The sequence below is a fragment of the Meles meles genome, chromosome 21 (genome assembly GCF_922984935.1).
Source record: "Meles meles chromosome 21, mMelMel3.1 paternal haplotype, whole genome shotgun sequence".
Lineage (NCBI taxonomy): Eukaryota > Metazoa > Chordata > Mammalia > Carnivora > Mustelidae > Meles > Meles meles.
In genome coordinates this window covers 28,797,453-28,814,138 of record NC_060086.1, presented here as the reverse complement: position 1 = coordinate 28,814,138, position 16,686 = coordinate 28,797,453, and the positions used below count along the sequence as shown (strand labels likewise).

Here is a 16,686-nt window from a genome sequence, read left to right as displayed (position 1 = left end):
GAGTTCTTACATGATTTCCCTGTTGAATTCTTTGTTTTAAGAATTTATCCCATTCATTGATCTCTTGTGTACACCTCAAGATCATTATTTTAACTGCAAGCAAACTCTGAATGATTTGTTTAAGAACAATTTTGTTGAAAGCTACTAGGTAGTAGTAATTAATAGTCAAACCAAGTTTATCCAAAGGGAAAAAAATGGTTAAAATATATTTGCAACCACCAATTTTTTACATTTTGGATAATCTGTTGAATGGAGGGGTGGTTTTACAACATATTTAATATCTGTAGGAATTTTGGGCCCATTTGTTAGAATTGTCAGATTCCTAGGGGCCTACTTTCTGCCTTACAAATTTGCAACTGATTCATTCCTAGCGGGCTACTTTCTACCTTTTAAATTTGTAACGCTTTATCTTTTCTTTTTAAAAAGATCTTATTTATGTATTTGAGAGAGCGAGAGAGAGAACACAAGCCAGAAGGGGAGGGGCAGAGGGAGTGGGAGAAGCAGGCTCCCTGTGGAGCAGAGAGCTGGATGTGGGGTTCAATTCCAGGACCCTGAAATCATAACCCAAGCTGAAGGCAGACACTTAACCAACTGAGCCACCCAGGTGCCCCATGTAATCGGTTTATCTTTTTTTAACTAGGTGGTTGTCCTAACCAGTTTATCATCATTTTGTTTTTGTTTTTAACTGATTTTGGCCAGTTCACGTAGAATTCACTATGTTGTACCAAAACCTAGGATAAAAGGTTCTGATATTATTCCAAAATCAGATAGGATTGATTTTTAAAAAAATTTACCTGCCCATGAGGAATATGCCTGCAAAGCCAGAGGATGGGGCACTTGGAATAGGTGATAAAAGCCTGGACTTTACCCTCCAGTGGCTTTAGATTGTCTAGACCTGAGCAGTAGTACTGGGGGGTACAGTGGTGGGTGGAGGGATCCTGACACAGGTGGTCTTGTTTTCCACCCGAGAAAGGTACCAGTTTCAGAGCCTGAGGCACTGTTTGACTGGAGGAGAGGCACTGAATCCTGACGTGAGAGAGAAGTGGAAGAGCCATGTGGGCCTGGAGCTGCATGAAGGCTATGGCCAGTCTGAAACAGTGAGTGCTAGTGGAGCCCGGGTCTCTGCCACAGGTCACCTCTACCCAAGCCCTCAGCCACTTGGTGGAGATGACCAACACTCAGAGCCTCTGCCTTCCTGGCTGCCACACCTGTCAGGGACTGCCCTGTCCCCTGGGAGAAGCTGATAACAAAATCCCATCAGTTTTTCTTCCCTTTTGGTTGATAAAATGATTTCACAAGGACACCATAGCCAAAAAAACCTACTCTCATGGCCTCGGGTACCATTTGTCTCCACCAGGACAGCCTCTTTCTGTCTCTGGTCAGACCCGAAGATCTTACCCAGTATTGCCCATAGCCATCTGGGCAGCAGAGAGTTGAGGGGTCAACTGAGTCTTTTGGGTTAGTGACCCATTTGGTTCTTTATGTGTCAGTGTCCAGTAGAACATTCAATAAATGTTTGTTGACTATGGAAAGAAGAGAAGGGAGGGAGGGAGGAAGAAGGAAGGGAGAGAAAGAAAGAGTGAGTAGGAGAGGTAAGGAGAGGCAGAAGGGAGAGTGAGAGAAAAGGTGGGCACCAGGAAGGAAGAAGCTACAGGGATACATCTCCACCTTTCTGGAACGGCTTTCTCTCCAGGTTTTAATCTGTGCCAATCCAAAAGGCATGAAAATCAAGTCTGGATCCATGGGGAAAGCGTCCCCACCTTACGATGTGCAGGTAGGCAGCCTTGCCCAGCTGTTGTTGAGGCTTGGTTCAAAAAGGAGAGCAAAATGCATGTCCTGGTTAGCAATAGCAGGCTCAGCTGGTGGGGTGGTCTGGCTGCACCGATATCCAGACACAACCCTCTGATCTCTCTGCCAGATTGTGGATGATGAGGGTAACATCCTGCCTCCAGGACAAGAGGGGAATATTGCTGTCCGAGTCAGGCCCACCCGGCCCTTCTGTTTCTTCAGTTGCTATTTGGTAAGTGGCAGGGAATGGCCATTTTCACAGTGATTTCTGTGTGCTGAGCATTGTGTTCTGAGATTTATAAACACTTGTTTAACCCTTGCAATAACTACATGAGGTAGGTTTGCACTATTATTGATAAGGTGCTATTATTGATAAGGAAATGAGAAAGATTGACTTATCCAGCGTCAAGCAACTAGTATGTCCAGGACATGGATTTAAGCATGGATATGTCTGAGAGTGCAAATTTATAACACAGGGGACACCCCATCATTTTAATGATGACAATTTTTTTTAAAGATTTTATTTCTTTATTTGAGAGAGAGAGAGCGAGCACAAGAAAGCACAAGTAGGGGGGAGTGGCAGGCAGAGAGAGAAGCAGACTCCCCACTGAGCAAGAAGCAGGATGTGGGGCTGGATCTCAGGGTCCCGAGATCATGATTTGAGCTGAAGGCAGTCACTTAACCTCCTGAGCCACCCAGGTGCCCCTAACGACGAGAAAATTGAAGCTCAGAGAAGAGAAGGGACTTCACAAAAGTCAAACTTCAATTTGTATCAGAGCCTAGTTTCAGGATTCTTTTTATCTTGAGTCTTGTGTGGAGAGGGGTCAGCTGGCAGGGCTTATGTCCAAGGATGCTAGTCTGAGTTTCTGTGATAATCCAGGAATGACCTCTCCCTCATGCCTGCTTCAGTGAGTGTTTATTATGGGCTTTGTTTTTGCCACACTCTCTCTGTAAATCTCTACTGACATGGTTTTCAGCTTTGTATGCACATTAGAAACACCTTGGAAGCTTCAAAGCATGACTGATACTCAGGCCCCACTGAGATCAAAGATGAGATCAGACTTTCCTATGATGTGGATCATGTGGTGATTTGACAGTGGAGCCAAAGTCAAGAACCATGGCTTTATTAGGAATTCCACCTGGCGTGTATATGACGCCATTACTCAGCTACAACAACACTGGAAGAAAGAGTGAAAATCAGTCCATTTGTTTTTACAATAAATTCTAGTGGCTTTTCTATAACCACAATAGAGATAGTCTTTCATGGTATTTCATTTAAAGTCACAGAAACTTACCAGCCAGAATAAACAAAAGACAAAACAAAACAAGAAACCTGGGTGCCTGGGAGGCTTAGTTGGTTAAGCGACTGCCTTTAGCTCAGGACATGATCCCAGAGTCCTGGGATTGAGTCCTGCATCAGGCTCCCAGCTCCATGCGGAGTCTGCTTCACCCTCTGACCTTCTCTCCTCTCATGCTCTCTCTCACTGTCTCTCTCTCAAATAAATAAATAAAATCTTTAAAAGACAAAACAAGGGGTTCCTGGGTGGCTCAGTGGGTTAAAGCTTCTGCCTTCGGCTCAGGTCGTGATTCCAGGGTCTTGGGATTGAGCCCCGCATTGGGCTCTCTGCTCAGCGGGGAGCCTACTTGCCCCCCTCTCTCTGCCTGCTTCTCTGCCTACTTGTAATCTCTGTCTGTCAAATAAATAAATAAAATCTTTAAAAAAAAAGACAAAACAAAATAAAAAATCCAAACAGTAATGCAATAATACACCAAGCAGAGATAATTTTAAAATTTTAATGTATTTCCTTATAATCATTTTTGTAAGCAATAGCAAATCCTTGACTTTTCTGAATAATTTATTCATTGATTTTTTTTTTTTAAAGATTTTTATTTATTTATTTGACAGAGAGAGAGGTCACAAGTAGGCAGAGAGAGTGAGAGGGAAGCAGGCTCCCCGCTGAGCAGAGAGCCCGACGCGGGACCCGATCCCAGGATCCTGAGATCATGACCTGAGCCGAAGGCAGCGGCTTAAACCACTGAGCCACCCAGGTGCCCTTCATTGATTTTTTTAACAAAGATTTTATTTATTTGACAGAGATCACAAGTAGGCAGAGAGAGAGGGGAAAGCAGGCTCCCTGAGGAGCAGAGATCCTGATGCGGGGCTCGATCCCAGGACCCTGGGATCATGACCTGAGCTGAAGGCAGAGGCTTTAACCCACTGAGCCACCCAGGTGCCCCTATTCATTCATTATTTATTGAGTGGCTACTTCATGCCACTAAGCCTACAGCAATGGGCAGGAAAGACAAGACCCTGGTCCTCACAGAGTTCACATACAGGACTTTTTTGGGTCTGTGATCATTCCATTGAGAGAGTCAAGTAATTTGTAGAGTTATTTGCTGGACAAGAACCTTTACCTTTTTCAACTTTTTCTTTCCAGCTATTGGTTTTTTTCTTGGATCATTTTTAACTAAGGAAAAAAAATTAAATCTAGGTATTGTGCTAAACGAAGTAAGTCAGAGAAAAACAAATACCATATAGTTTCACTCCTGTGTGGAATTTAAGAAATAAAACAGATGAACATAGGGAAAGAAAGAGGCAAACCCTAAAACAGACTCTTAACTAGAGAGAGCAAACTGAAGGTTGATGGAGGGGAGGTGGATGGGGGATGCGCTAAATGGGCGATTGAGGAGGGCACTGTGATAAGCACTGGGTGTTGTGTATGTAAGTGATGAATCACTAAATTCTGTTCCTGAAACTTAGAGTACACTATATGTTAGCTAACTGGAATTTAAATAAAACTAAAACTAGTAAAAACAAAAAGATTAAAAAAACTCAGTGAGAATAAAGTGATCTGTCATGTCAACTTGGTCAGAAATAGAAGTTTGATATAGTCTTACATGGCTAAGTTTTCGCAGTTTCTTTTATTTAGTTGGTCATTTGTTTTATCCCTGTACTGATACCATAGAGCCTCATCCAGGAAACATTCTCGTAAGTCTTAATATTTACTAGAGGAAGGCTCTCCTTCTTCCTCAACTTCTTTAGAAATGTTTTACCTGCTCTCGGCTCTTTACTCTCTCATGTACATTGTAGAATCACATTGTCAGCTTCCATGAAAAATGTTTAATGAGTGTCACTAAGTCTATAGATGAATTTGGGGAGAATTAACATATTTATGATATTAAGGCTTTCTATCCTTCCATTTATTTATATTTTCTTTACAGTTTTATAGAGTTTTAAGTTTTTTTAATACTTCTTTCAGATTTTGTGTGAGATTTACTTTTAGTATTGACAGCTTATCTTTTTTTCTCAGAATGCAGTTTTTTAAATTGAGGCATAATTTACATCAATAAGTGTACCTATGTTACAAGTGTATAGGTCAGTGACTTTTGACACCTGAATACACTTGTGTGACCACCACCGCAATCAAGATATAGAACATTCTTGTCACCCCAGCGAGTTCCCTTGGGCTCCCTAACAGTCAATCCCCAAGGCATCAGCTATTGCTAAATTATTTGTTGTTGCTAATAGAATACTTTTGCCTTTTTAAAAAAGAACTTTATGTAAATAGGATCATAAGTATTCATTTTTGTGTGTCTCATTACTTTTTTAATAAGACATTTATTTATTTGACAGAGAGAGAGAAAGCACACAAGCAGGAATAGAGGCAGAGGCAGAGTGAGAGGGAAAAGCAAGCTTCCCGCTGAGCAGAAAGCCTGACATGGGGCTTGACCCAGGATCCTTATATCATGCCAAAGGCAGATGCTTATCTGACTGAGCCACCTAGGCAACCCCTGGTTCTTTCTTTTAAATTCACTTTTTATTTATTTTTTAACTTAAATTTTACTTAGTTAACATACAGTGCAGTATTGGTTTCCAGAGTAGAATTCAGTGATTCACCACTTACATACAACACCCATTTACTTATCACAACAAAAGCCCTCCTTAATGCCCATCACCTATCTAGCCTATCCCCCGTCCACCTCTGTCTATCAACCCTCAGTTTATTCCCTATTGTTAAGAGTCATTTGAAGACTCGTTTCCCTCTCCTTTTATTCTTTTCCCCCTTCCCTTATGTTCATCTGTTACCTGTCTTAAATTCCACATATGAGTGAGATCATATGGTATGTCTTTTTCTTACTGACTTACTTCACTTAGCATAATATATTCTAGCTCCCTCCATGTCATTGCAAATGGCAAGATTTCATTTTTTTGATGGCTGATAATATTCCATTATAAATACATACCATATATGCATATATACCTAAATACGTGGATATGGCATACACACACACACACACACACACACACACACACACTCTACATCTTGTTTATCCATTCATCAGTCAGTGGACACTTGGGTTCTTTCCATAGTTTGGCTATTGTTGATAATTCTGCTATAAACATCAGGATGCATGTAACCCTTGAATCTGTATTTTTGTATCCTTTGGGTAAATATCTAGTAGCTCAATTTTTTTTTTTTTTAAAGATTTTATTTATTTATTTATTTGACAGAGAGAGAGATCACAAGTAGGCAGAGAGGCAGGCAGAGAGAGAGGAGGAAGCAGGCTCCCCGCGGAGCAGAGAGCCCGATGCGGGGCTCGATCCCAGGACCCTGAGATCATGACCTGAGCCGAAGGCAGCGGCTTAATCCACTGAGCCACCCAGGCGCCCCTCTAGTAGCTCAATTATTGGATCATAGGGTAGTTCTATTTTTAACTTTTTGAGGCACCTCCATACTGTTCTCCAGAATGGCCTCACCAACTTTCATTCTCACCAATGGTATAAGAGAGTTTCCCTTTCTCCACATCCTGACCAACACCTGGTGTGTCCTGTGTTACTAATTTTAGCCATTCTGACAGGTGTGTGTTATCTCATTGTGGTTTTGATTTGCCTGTCCCTGATAATAGTGATGTTGAGCATTTTTTCATGTGTCTGTTAGCCATCTGGATGTCTTCTTTAGAAAAGTGTCTATTCATGTCTTCTGCCCATTTCTTAACTGGATTATTTGTTTTTTGCATGTTGAATTTGGTAAGTTCTTTATAGATTTTGGATACTAACCCTTTATCACATATGTCATTTGCCAATATCTTCTCCCAACCTGTAGGCTGCCTTTTAGTTTTGTTGATAGTTTCCTTCACTGTGCAGAAACTTTTTATCCTGATGAAGTCCCAGTAGTTCATTTTTTTTTTAAAGATTTTATTTATTTATCTGACAGACAGAGACCACAAGGAGGCAGAGAGAGAGAGAGAGAGAGGAGGAAGCAGGCTCCCCGCTGAGCAGAGAGACGGATGCGGGACTCTATCCTAGGACCCTGGGATCATGACCTGAGCTGAAGGCAGAGGCTTTAACCTACTGAGCCACCCAGGTGCCCCCCATTAGTTCATTTTTGCTTTTGTTTCCCTTCCTGGCATGGTGTCTAGTAAGAAATTGTTACAGTTGAGTCCAAGAGGTTTCTGCCTGTGTTTGCCTCTAGGATTTTGATGGTTTCCTGTCTGGCATTGAGGTCTTTCATCCATCTCGAATTTACTTTTGTGTATGGTGCAAGAAAATGGTCCAGTTTCATTCTTCTGCTTATTGCTGTCCAGTTTTCCCAATGCCATTTGTTGATGAGACTGTCTTTTTTCCATTAGAAATTCTTTCCTGCTCTATCAAAGATTAATTGACCATATAATTTTCAGTCCATTCCTGGGTTCCCTATTCCATTCGTGTCCGTTTTTGTACCACTACTGTACTGTCTTGATGACTAGAGCTTTCTAATATAGCTTGAAATCTGAAATTGTGACACCTCATTTTGTTTTTCTTTTTCGGGTTTGCTTTGGCTATTTAAGGTGTTTTGTGGTTCCATACAAATTTTAGTATTGTTTGTTTTAGGTCTGTGGCAAATGCTGTTGGTGTTTTGATAGGGAATGCATTAAGTGTGTAGATTGCTTTGGGTAGTATAGACATTTTAACAGTGTTCTTCTAATCCATGAGCATGTAATGTTTTTCCATTTCTTCGTGTCCTCTTCAGTTTCTTTCATAAGTGTTCTGTAGTTTGCAGAGTACAGATCTTTTTCCTCTTCACTTAGGTTTATTCCTGGGTATCTTACTGTTTTTGGTACAATTGCAAATGGGATTGATTCCTTGATTTATTTTTCTGCTGCTTCGTTGTTGGTATACAGAAATGCAGCAGGTTTCTGGACATTGATTTTACATCTTGCAACTTTGCTGAATTTGTGTGTGAATTCTAGCAATTTTTTGGTGGAGTTTTTCAGGTTTTCTGCATAGAGTATCATGTCATCTGCAGACAGAGAAAGTTTTACTTCTTCTTTGTCAGTTTGGATGCCTTTCATTTCTTTTTGTTGTCTGACTGCTGAGGCTAAGATGTTCAGTACTATGTTGAATAGTAATGGTGAGAGTGGACATCCTTGTCTTGTTTCTGACCACATGGGAAAGTTGTCAGTTTTTCTCCCATTGAGGATGATACTAGCTGTGGATCTTCCCATATATGGCCTTCATGATGTTGACGTATGTTCCATGTATGCCTACGTTGTTAAGGTTTTTATCAGGAAAGGATTCTGTATTTGGATCAGATGCTTTTTCTGCATCTACTGATGATCTTATTGTTCTTACTCTTTCTTTTATTAATGTGGTCTATCGTGTTGATTGATTTGCACAAATTGAACCATTCCTGCAGCCCAGGAATAAATCCCATTTGATCATGGTGAATAATTGTTTTAATGTACTGTTGAATTTGATTTGCTACTGTTTTATTGAGAATTTTTACATCTATGTTCGTCAGGGATACTGGCCGATAATTCTCCTTTTTAGTGGGGTCTTTGTCTGGGTGAGCCACCCAAGTACCTCTCTTCTGCTGGCTTTAAGCTTTATTTGATATCCCTTTTCTAGCTTCTTTAGGTGTAAGGTTAGGTTAGGTATTTGAGATTTTTCTTGCTTCTTGAGGGGGGCCTGTATTGCAGTATACTTCCCTCAAGGACCGCCTTTGCTGCATCCCAAAGGTTTTGGTGTGTTTTCATTTTCACTGCCTTCCATGTGTTTTTTAATTTCTTCTTTAATTTCCTGGTTAACCCATTCATTCTTTTCTTTTTTTTAGATTTTATTTATTTATTTCTCAGAGAGAGAGCGCAAGCACAAGTGGGGAGGAGTGGCAGGCAGAGGGAGAAGCAGGCTCCCTGCCAAGCAAGGAGCTAGATGTGGGACTTGATCCCAGGACCCTGGGATCATGACCTGAGCTGAAGGCAGACACTTAACTGACTAAGCCACCAGGCATCCCCCATTCATTCTTTAGTAGGATGTTCTTTAACTTCCATGTACTTGTGGTCTTTGCAAATTTTTTCTTACGATTGATTTTAAGTTTTGTAGCGTTGCAGTCAGAAAATAGGCATGTTATGATCTCAGTCTTTCTGTGCTTATTGAGGGCTGATTTGTCTCTAATATGTGATCTATTCTGGAGAATGCCCATGTGTACTTGCAAAGAATGTGTACTCTGCTGCTTTACGATGAAATATTCTGAATATATCTGTTAAGTCCATCTGGTCCAGTGTGACATTCAAAGCCATTGTTTGCTTGTTGAATTTCTGCGTAGATGACCTCTCCGTTGCTGTAAGTGGGGTCTTAAAGTTCCCTACTAGTATTGTATTATTATTGCTGAGTTTCTTTATGTTTGTTATTAATTGTTTTATATACTTGGGTGCTCCCATTTTGGGGGCATAAATATTCACAATTGTTAGATCTTCTTGTTGGATAGATCCCTTAATTATGATAAAATGCCCTTCTTCATCTCTTATTATAGTCTTTGTTTAAAATCTAGTTTGCCAGGGTACCTGGATGGCTCTGTCAGTTAAGCAGCTGCCTTCCACTCAGGTCATGACCCCAGAATCCTGGAATCGAGCCTTGTTTTGAGCTCCCTGCTCAGCGGGGAGTTGGCCTCTTCCTCTGCCTCTCCCCCTTGCTCATTTTCTCTCTCTCTCTCTCTCAACTAAATAAATAAAATATTTTTTAAAAAACCTAGTTTGATATAAGTATGGTTACTCTGGCTTATTTATTATTATTATTATTTTTTACATCCATTAGCTTGATAAATGGTTCTCCATCCCCTCACTTTCAATATGCAGGTGTCTTTGGGTCTAAAACTAGTCTCTTTATAGATGGGTCTTGTTTTTTTTTTATCCTTCCTGATAACCCGTTTATTCCATTTACATTCAGAATGATTATTAAAAGATATCAATTTAGTGCAATTTTGTTATCTGTAGAGTTGGTGTTTCTGGTGATGTTCTCTGGTCCTTTCTAGTCTTTGTTGCTTTTGGTCTTTTTTTCTCCAAGCAAAGAGTCCCCCTGAAAATTTCTTGCAGGGCTGGTTTAGTGGTCACAAGCTACTTCAGTTTCTGTTTGTCTAGGATATTCTTTATCTCTCCTTCTGCTCCGAAAGACAGTCTTATTGGCTCTTGGCTGCATATTTTGTTCTGTTCAGCACGTTGAATATATCCTTGTACTCCTTTTTGGCCTGCTATGTTTTGGTGGTCAGATCTGCCAAGAACCTAGCTTAGGTTCTGTCTTCCCTTGTAGCTTAAAGATCCCTTTTCCCTTGCTGCTTTCAGGGTTCTTTCCGTGTCTGTGCATTTTGTCAATTTGGCTATGATATGCATTGGTGATTGTTGGGTTTTGTTGAATTGAATGGGAGTTCTCTGTGCCTCTTGAATTTTGATGTTTGTGTCCTTCCTCAGATTAGGGAGGTTTTCAGCTATAATTTGTCTGAATAAACCTTCTGCCCCTTTTTTTTCTCTGTCTTCATCTTCTGGGATTCCTATGCTATGAATGTTACAATGTTTTAAATAAGTCGCTGAGTTCCCTAAATCTACCTTCATGGTCCATCACCTTTCTTTCCCTCTTTTTTTCAGCTCATTATTTTCCTTAATTTTATCTACTTTATCACTGATTCAGTCCTCTAATTCATCCATCCTCCTTTTTATGGTCTCTATTTGGAATTGCATCTCAGTTAAAACATTTTAAATTTCGGTCTAACAGATTTTAGTTCTTTTATCTATGGAGTAAGGGATTCTCTAGGACCTTGTATGCCTTTTTCAAGCCCAGCTAGTATTATTTTAATTGTTTTAAATTCTAGTTCAGACATCTTACTTATGTCTGTATTGGTTAAATCCCGATCCATGAGTTCTACCTCCTGTTCTTTCTTTTTCCTTTTTTTAAAAAATATTTTATTTATTCATTTGACAGACAGAAGTAGGCAGAGAAGCAAGCAGAGAGAGGAGGAAGCAGGCTCCCTGCTGAGCAGAGAGCCTGATGTGAGGCTTGATCCTAGGACCCTGGGATCACGACCTGAGCCAAAGGCAGAGGCTTTAACCCACTGAGCCACCCAGGCGCCCCTGTTCTTTCTTTTGAGGTGAATTTCTCCAGCTTGTCATTCTGTCCAGAAACGAAAAGAAGAGAGAAAAAGAAAACAACAATAACAAAACAAAAAAAACTAGATCCTGGGTGTTTCTTGGTCTGCTTGATAAAGAATCTAGATCCCAAAATAAGAAAGGGAAAAAAAATACAATGAAAATAAACAAAAAAATAGTATATACATAGTATACATGAAAACAAAAATTTTAAAAATTAATAAATTTTAAAAAATAATGGAAAAAATTTTTAAAAATTGAAAAAATAATTGAAAAAAATTGAATAAATGAAAAAACTTTAAAAATAAAGAATAAAAGTACAAAGGAGGCTAGACACTATTTTCCTCTAGAGCTGAAGCTTTGCAGCCCTCTATGATCAGTAGACTTTGTGTGAGTGAGTTGTTTGTGCAGCTCTTCTTGGGGAGGGACCTGTTGCACTGCTTCTCAGGTGGACTTGCCTTAGTGCAAATGGGAGGCGGGGGTTGGTGTAAGGGGCTCTGGACTCCACCAGCTGGTGCTCTTTTGCTCCTGAAGCCTTTTAGCGATGATGCACAGGATGACTATGACAGCCCCCCACCTTCTAGTCCTGCAGTTGAAAGTTCATGGCCCCCACTCTTCAGTGAGCCCTCACAGAAGAGCAGTCACCCTTGTGTCCCTGGTTTCCATCAGAACCCTGCATTTACCCTGCCTGTGTCTGAGCTTTTTTTTTTTCTTTTTTTTTTAAATCTCTGGCACACACCTGAATTTCAAAACTCCTACATTTTAGGGACTCCTGCAGGTCAGACTGTGCTGTTCCTCCCCGGAGCACTGGGGGGGTTGGGTGTCTCTCTATGCTTCTGCTGTTTGCCAGGTCTGTTCCAGGAAAACGGTCACAGTTTCTCAGTTTTCAGAGCGATTCACAGTTTATGGCAAAACAGAGCAGAAAGCCAGCACCTACACTGGCTGTTCTCAGTCACCTTCTACGCACCCTATGCCTGGAAACAATGCAGCACTTAGGTGCTATCTGTCCTTCTTGTGACCCAGGGGATCCTGAAAGACCACGTGAGTTCTGCCCTGCTTTGCCACCTGAGCACCTTTAAGCTAGGCACATACCCTTGGTAGCAGACTTCTAAAAGTCCAGTTTTGTGCCCTGCTGCTTATAATGCTTTGTGGTAGCCTCCACCTGTGAGCTCCCTCCCTGCCACTGGATCCACAGCTATGTCTCCCCAAATTCAAGTGTCTGCACCTCCTACCTACCAAAAGGTAGTCACTTTCTACTTGTAGACTGGAGTTTCTGTTCTCCCAGAACTCCGAATGATTTCTCAAGTGTTCAAAGTGTTTGGATTACTATCTAGTTGTATCTGAGGGACGAGACAAGCTTAGGGTTCCCCTGATCCTCCACCATCTTACCTCCTTGTCTTGTTTCATTTACTCAGCATAATGGTTTTGAGACACACCTGGATAGTTGCACACAGCTGTAATTTTGTTTTTGTTTGTTTCAAGTAGCTTCTTTAAAGCTTCGAGAATCAGAGTTTGATTAGCTTTTCCTCTTTCCTTGGCTCTTGCCTTTTGGCCAACTGCTCATTTCCTCCCTTCAGTGATTCCTGAGCACAAAGAGTATCAGTGTGTTCTTTTATCTTAAAAAACAGAGCCAGTGACCCTGTGTCCACCATCCTGCATTTACCTATGCTTCCTTGGACCCTTCCAAGGAATGATAGTGAGTGGCTGTCCTTAACCATTTCCTGGCATCTCCTTCTATTTAAAAGAGAGAAAATGTATAAATTCACAACTCCTAGTCCAGTGGGAAATTCTGGCCTGCATGGTCTTTGGGAACTGCTTTTATAGGTCCCCATCCTCCTGCATGGGCCTGCGAGGGCCAGAGCTGGCTTGAGTGGCTGTTCGAAGATGGCCCTTCATGTGTTTACTTTGTCTTCCAGAACAATCCTGAGAAGACAGAGGCATCAGAACGAGGGGACTTTTACATCACGGGGGACCGAGCCCACAAGGACATGGATGGCTACTTTTGGTTCACGGGAAGAAATGACGATGTGATTAATTCTTCAAGGTCAAGCTGTCTGCTCTGTCCTTCTCCCTTTGAAGCTTTGTGTGTGTGGGGGGGGCGTCACTTGGAAGAGTTTGTTTTTCTCTTCCAGCTACCGGATTGGGCCCGTTGAAGTGGAAAATGCCCTTGCTGAGCACCCTGCTGTTCTGGAGGCTGCTGTGGTTAGCAGCCCGGATCCCATCAGAGGGGAGGTAACAAGTCCAGCCAAGAACATTGCCTCCTGGTTCTTTACCTGTTTGCACCCAGCAGAGTGAGCTGAAAGACCCACATTCCCCCCTATCTCACTCCATGTGGGTACTACAAAGTCTGAAATGCCACACATTCCTTCTGGTTAAGCATTAATGTCATGTCTTCAGAGGCCGACTCTTGAGAGGGACATGAGGAGAGGATACCAACACTTCCGTGTCAAATGGACCTGGAACTGGGCCCAAAAGAGGTGGACGTTAGACAGAAGAGCTTGGCAGTGGGTTCAGTCTCTGTCATTTGTCCTGGCTGATAGAGAGCCCTTTCCAATTTGCAGATGAGGATATAACAAGCACACCACACGTGGCTGCTGAAGGTGCTAACTTGAGAGGAATATCCTTCTTAAGGGATGACAGAATAAGTATCCAGCATGACCCTGCTGTATCAGAAGGATGGGCCAAATTTCATAAGCTGACCTCTCCCAGGAGAAATGCAAATTCCTTCCCATGGGTCCCAGAGGAATAGACAGAGTGGGAGAAATGAAGCTTTTCCCTGGCTGTAAATCCAACATAACCCTACAGTATAGTGTAGTTACCTTATAAAAGTTAGTACAACATCAGGCTGTGTGTGTTCTCAGAAGCACCAGGGCCAAAGGAGTGGGTCTCTAAGTCAGGGCCCTAGACTACTCACAGCTGCATCATCTGGGATTCTTGTTTAACATACAGATTTCTAGACCTCAAGTCAGTCTTGCTGAATGAGAGCAATTGAGGATGCAGCCCAGGCCTTCTTCATTTTGACTAGAAGCCCCTATCCAAGTGATTCTGATGCCTGTTAAAATTTGAGGCCAATGATTTAGAATAAGGGAGGTGGGAGCCCCATATATGTTCTGGAGAAATCACACCTGGAAAAGTATACCTAGCATTGTATATCACAGATTAACTGGGGTTGTGACAAATGGCTGTGTGTGGTTAATCTGCATATACTCAGAATGGAGCCTGGCGCACAGAAAGTAGTCAGTACATGTTTGGTAGTTTTAACAGTCAGAGAGGGCCTTTCCCAATTACCAGATCTATCTGAACATGAAATGTAGTGAGATGCCCACTTTTGGGAAGCATGCAAGGATGGCGAAACCCCACCTAACAGGGCTTGGTGCCAGGATGGTGAACCCCCACCTTGACAGAGCTATATGCTGGGGTGGGTAAGTAACCTACTGGCCTTTGACCTCTTCTACTCCTGTCAGAAACCATGTTCCCTTGTAATGTGTCAGGACTCTTCCTTTTTAATGGGAGGCAGCCTGCTAAGAAATGCTCAGGCAGTAACAGCCAAGGTACAGAACGTCCCTCAGGACATGTGGCATGGAAGCTGTGCAGAAAATGTTTGCTGGTTGGAAACAAATGTACATGCAGGCTCAGAAATACCCACTTCCCCTCAGTACATTCTTCCCAGTCCTGCATGTCCAATCCTCTGCCAGGTACTTTTCCAGTCACAGAGACTTGGAAGTAAGGGACCCTGAGGAGATTGTGAAGTTTCTCTTTCCACAGAGTATTTGCATCAGAAAAGAAGCTCCTTGACTGCTTACAGTATTATTTTAGGAAAGAGAAGCAGTTTGGGAAACAGGTAGGATCCTGGAATCAGGAATTGGAAGTCAGTGCTTCCAATAGTTGGTCCTGGAATGGAGACAATAAGAAAAAAAAAAAAATGATGTTGTCCATTTTGCTGGCTGAGCCAGAGGTGCTGGTAGAACTTTCATGCTTGGCTGGCAAAAGGAGAAATAAGTTGTTATAAAGGGATTGATTCTTTCTGGTTTTGGAGGATTTGTTTTTGTTTTCTTCTGGCAGGTGGTGAAAGCCTTTATTGTCCTTTCTCCATCTTACTCCTCTCAAGATCCTAAGAATCTAACTCAGGAGCTCCAGGAGCATGTGAAAAGAGTGACTGCTCCATACAAGTACCCCAGGAAGGTAAACATCAGGGGTTCTAGGACTTGATGAGTTGAGAAATCACCTGAGCACACACTGCATCTGCTCTCAGTCAGGGCCAAGCCCTGGGGGTGAGGGGGAGAGGAGGGGGGATGAGCATACAAATAATAGAGCTTCTCCTTCAGCCTTTTCTCCCTGTTTCCACACTGGGCCCACCCCAAACCACAGTTTGTTCCTACTCTAAGAAGTGATAGACATCGGATTCGTGGGGTGGGGGAATGGGGGGGAGTGTGGAGGGACGGTGCTGAATCTCTGTGGGCAAGGTCATGTGCCCCAGACCCTGGCCATTTTGGTTATTGCCATTTAGAGAAAACTATGAGTCATGGACACTTTGCAACAAAGTGGCAGAGGGTAATGATTCTTTCAAGTCAGAAGTCCTTCTAGGAAATGATTTCAAACTGTTTTTGTTTTATGGTCACTAGGTGGCCTTTGTTTCAGAACTGCCCAAGACGGTTTCTGGAAAGATCCAAAGGAATAAATTGAGAAGCCAAGAGTGGGAGGAGATGAGAGGCAACCCCCGAAAGGCCCCATAGGCCTCTGAAGCTTCTGAGAGGAACTGGTGGGATCACTGGTTAGTCCTTGTCTGGGGCATCATCCCTTCAACCCTGTGAACATCGAAGGCTTTCAGTTCCAAATGAGAAGGACCCTGGAAGAGAGCAGAAGAATGTCACTAACCCAGATGCATAGTCCCTGCCAGCCTAGCATATGTTTGATGGCTTGACTTCCCCCTCCTCTGTCTGAAGGCACCTTCAGCAGCTCCCCACTGTCTTATTTCCAGCTGATCCTCTGAGGATAGGTCGCCATAAGGTCAGGGCTTCTGTGATCTCATTCACTGCCGGTGGGGAGTCACCCCTTGATCCTTTTGATAAAGCAGTTTGGTAATCATATCCAGGGACATGAAAAATTGGTCCTTCCCTTTCATCTGGAAAGTCCATCTTGTAATCACTACAAAAGAAGGATTCAAGGATATGTACTGGCGCATTGTTTAAAACTGTAAAAACAACAACAAAAAAAAAAAAAGAAAAGAAAAGAAAAAAAGAACAATGTCCAGCCAATAGGACAATGATTAAGTTGTAGTAGCTAAACTCAGTAACATATTATGTGACCTTTAAAAATTGGCCTTGGGGCAGACTTCGGCTAAATTAAGTTTAAATCAGAATAAAAATAATATGTGTGTAGTGGAGAACCATAACTTTGAATGGTAAAGGAAAAACTATGGAAAAAAAGCCTGAAAAGGAAATACTTATGTTAAAACTAGTATTCCCGGGGATTGAAAATAGTGGTTGATAGTTTTTTTCTTTC

General features: G+C 42.0%; 1 protein-coding gene across 1 annotated transcript in view; it reads left to right on the top strand.

Annotated features, from left to right (window-relative positions):
- ACSM5 (acyl-CoA synthetase medium chain family member 5) overlaps positions 1-16,686 on the top strand; it is a 34,234-nt gene extending 17,548 nt beyond the window's left edge. Inside the window, exons 8-14 of the mRNA XM_045994050.1 lie at positions 974-1,097; positions 1,694-1,774; positions 1,919-2,020; positions 13,101-13,228; positions 13,317-13,416; positions 15,247-15,366; positions 15,807-16,686. Of these exons, the coding sequence (XP_045850006.1) occupies positions 974-1,097; positions 1,694-1,774; positions 1,919-2,020; positions 13,101-13,228; positions 13,317-13,416; positions 15,247-15,366; positions 15,807-15,917 (766 nt within the window). The 3' untranslated portion in view covers positions 15,918-16,686. The remainder of the gene's footprint in view (positions 1-973; positions 1,098-1,693; positions 1,775-1,918; positions 2,021-13,100; positions 13,229-13,316; positions 13,417-15,246; positions 15,367-15,806) is intronic.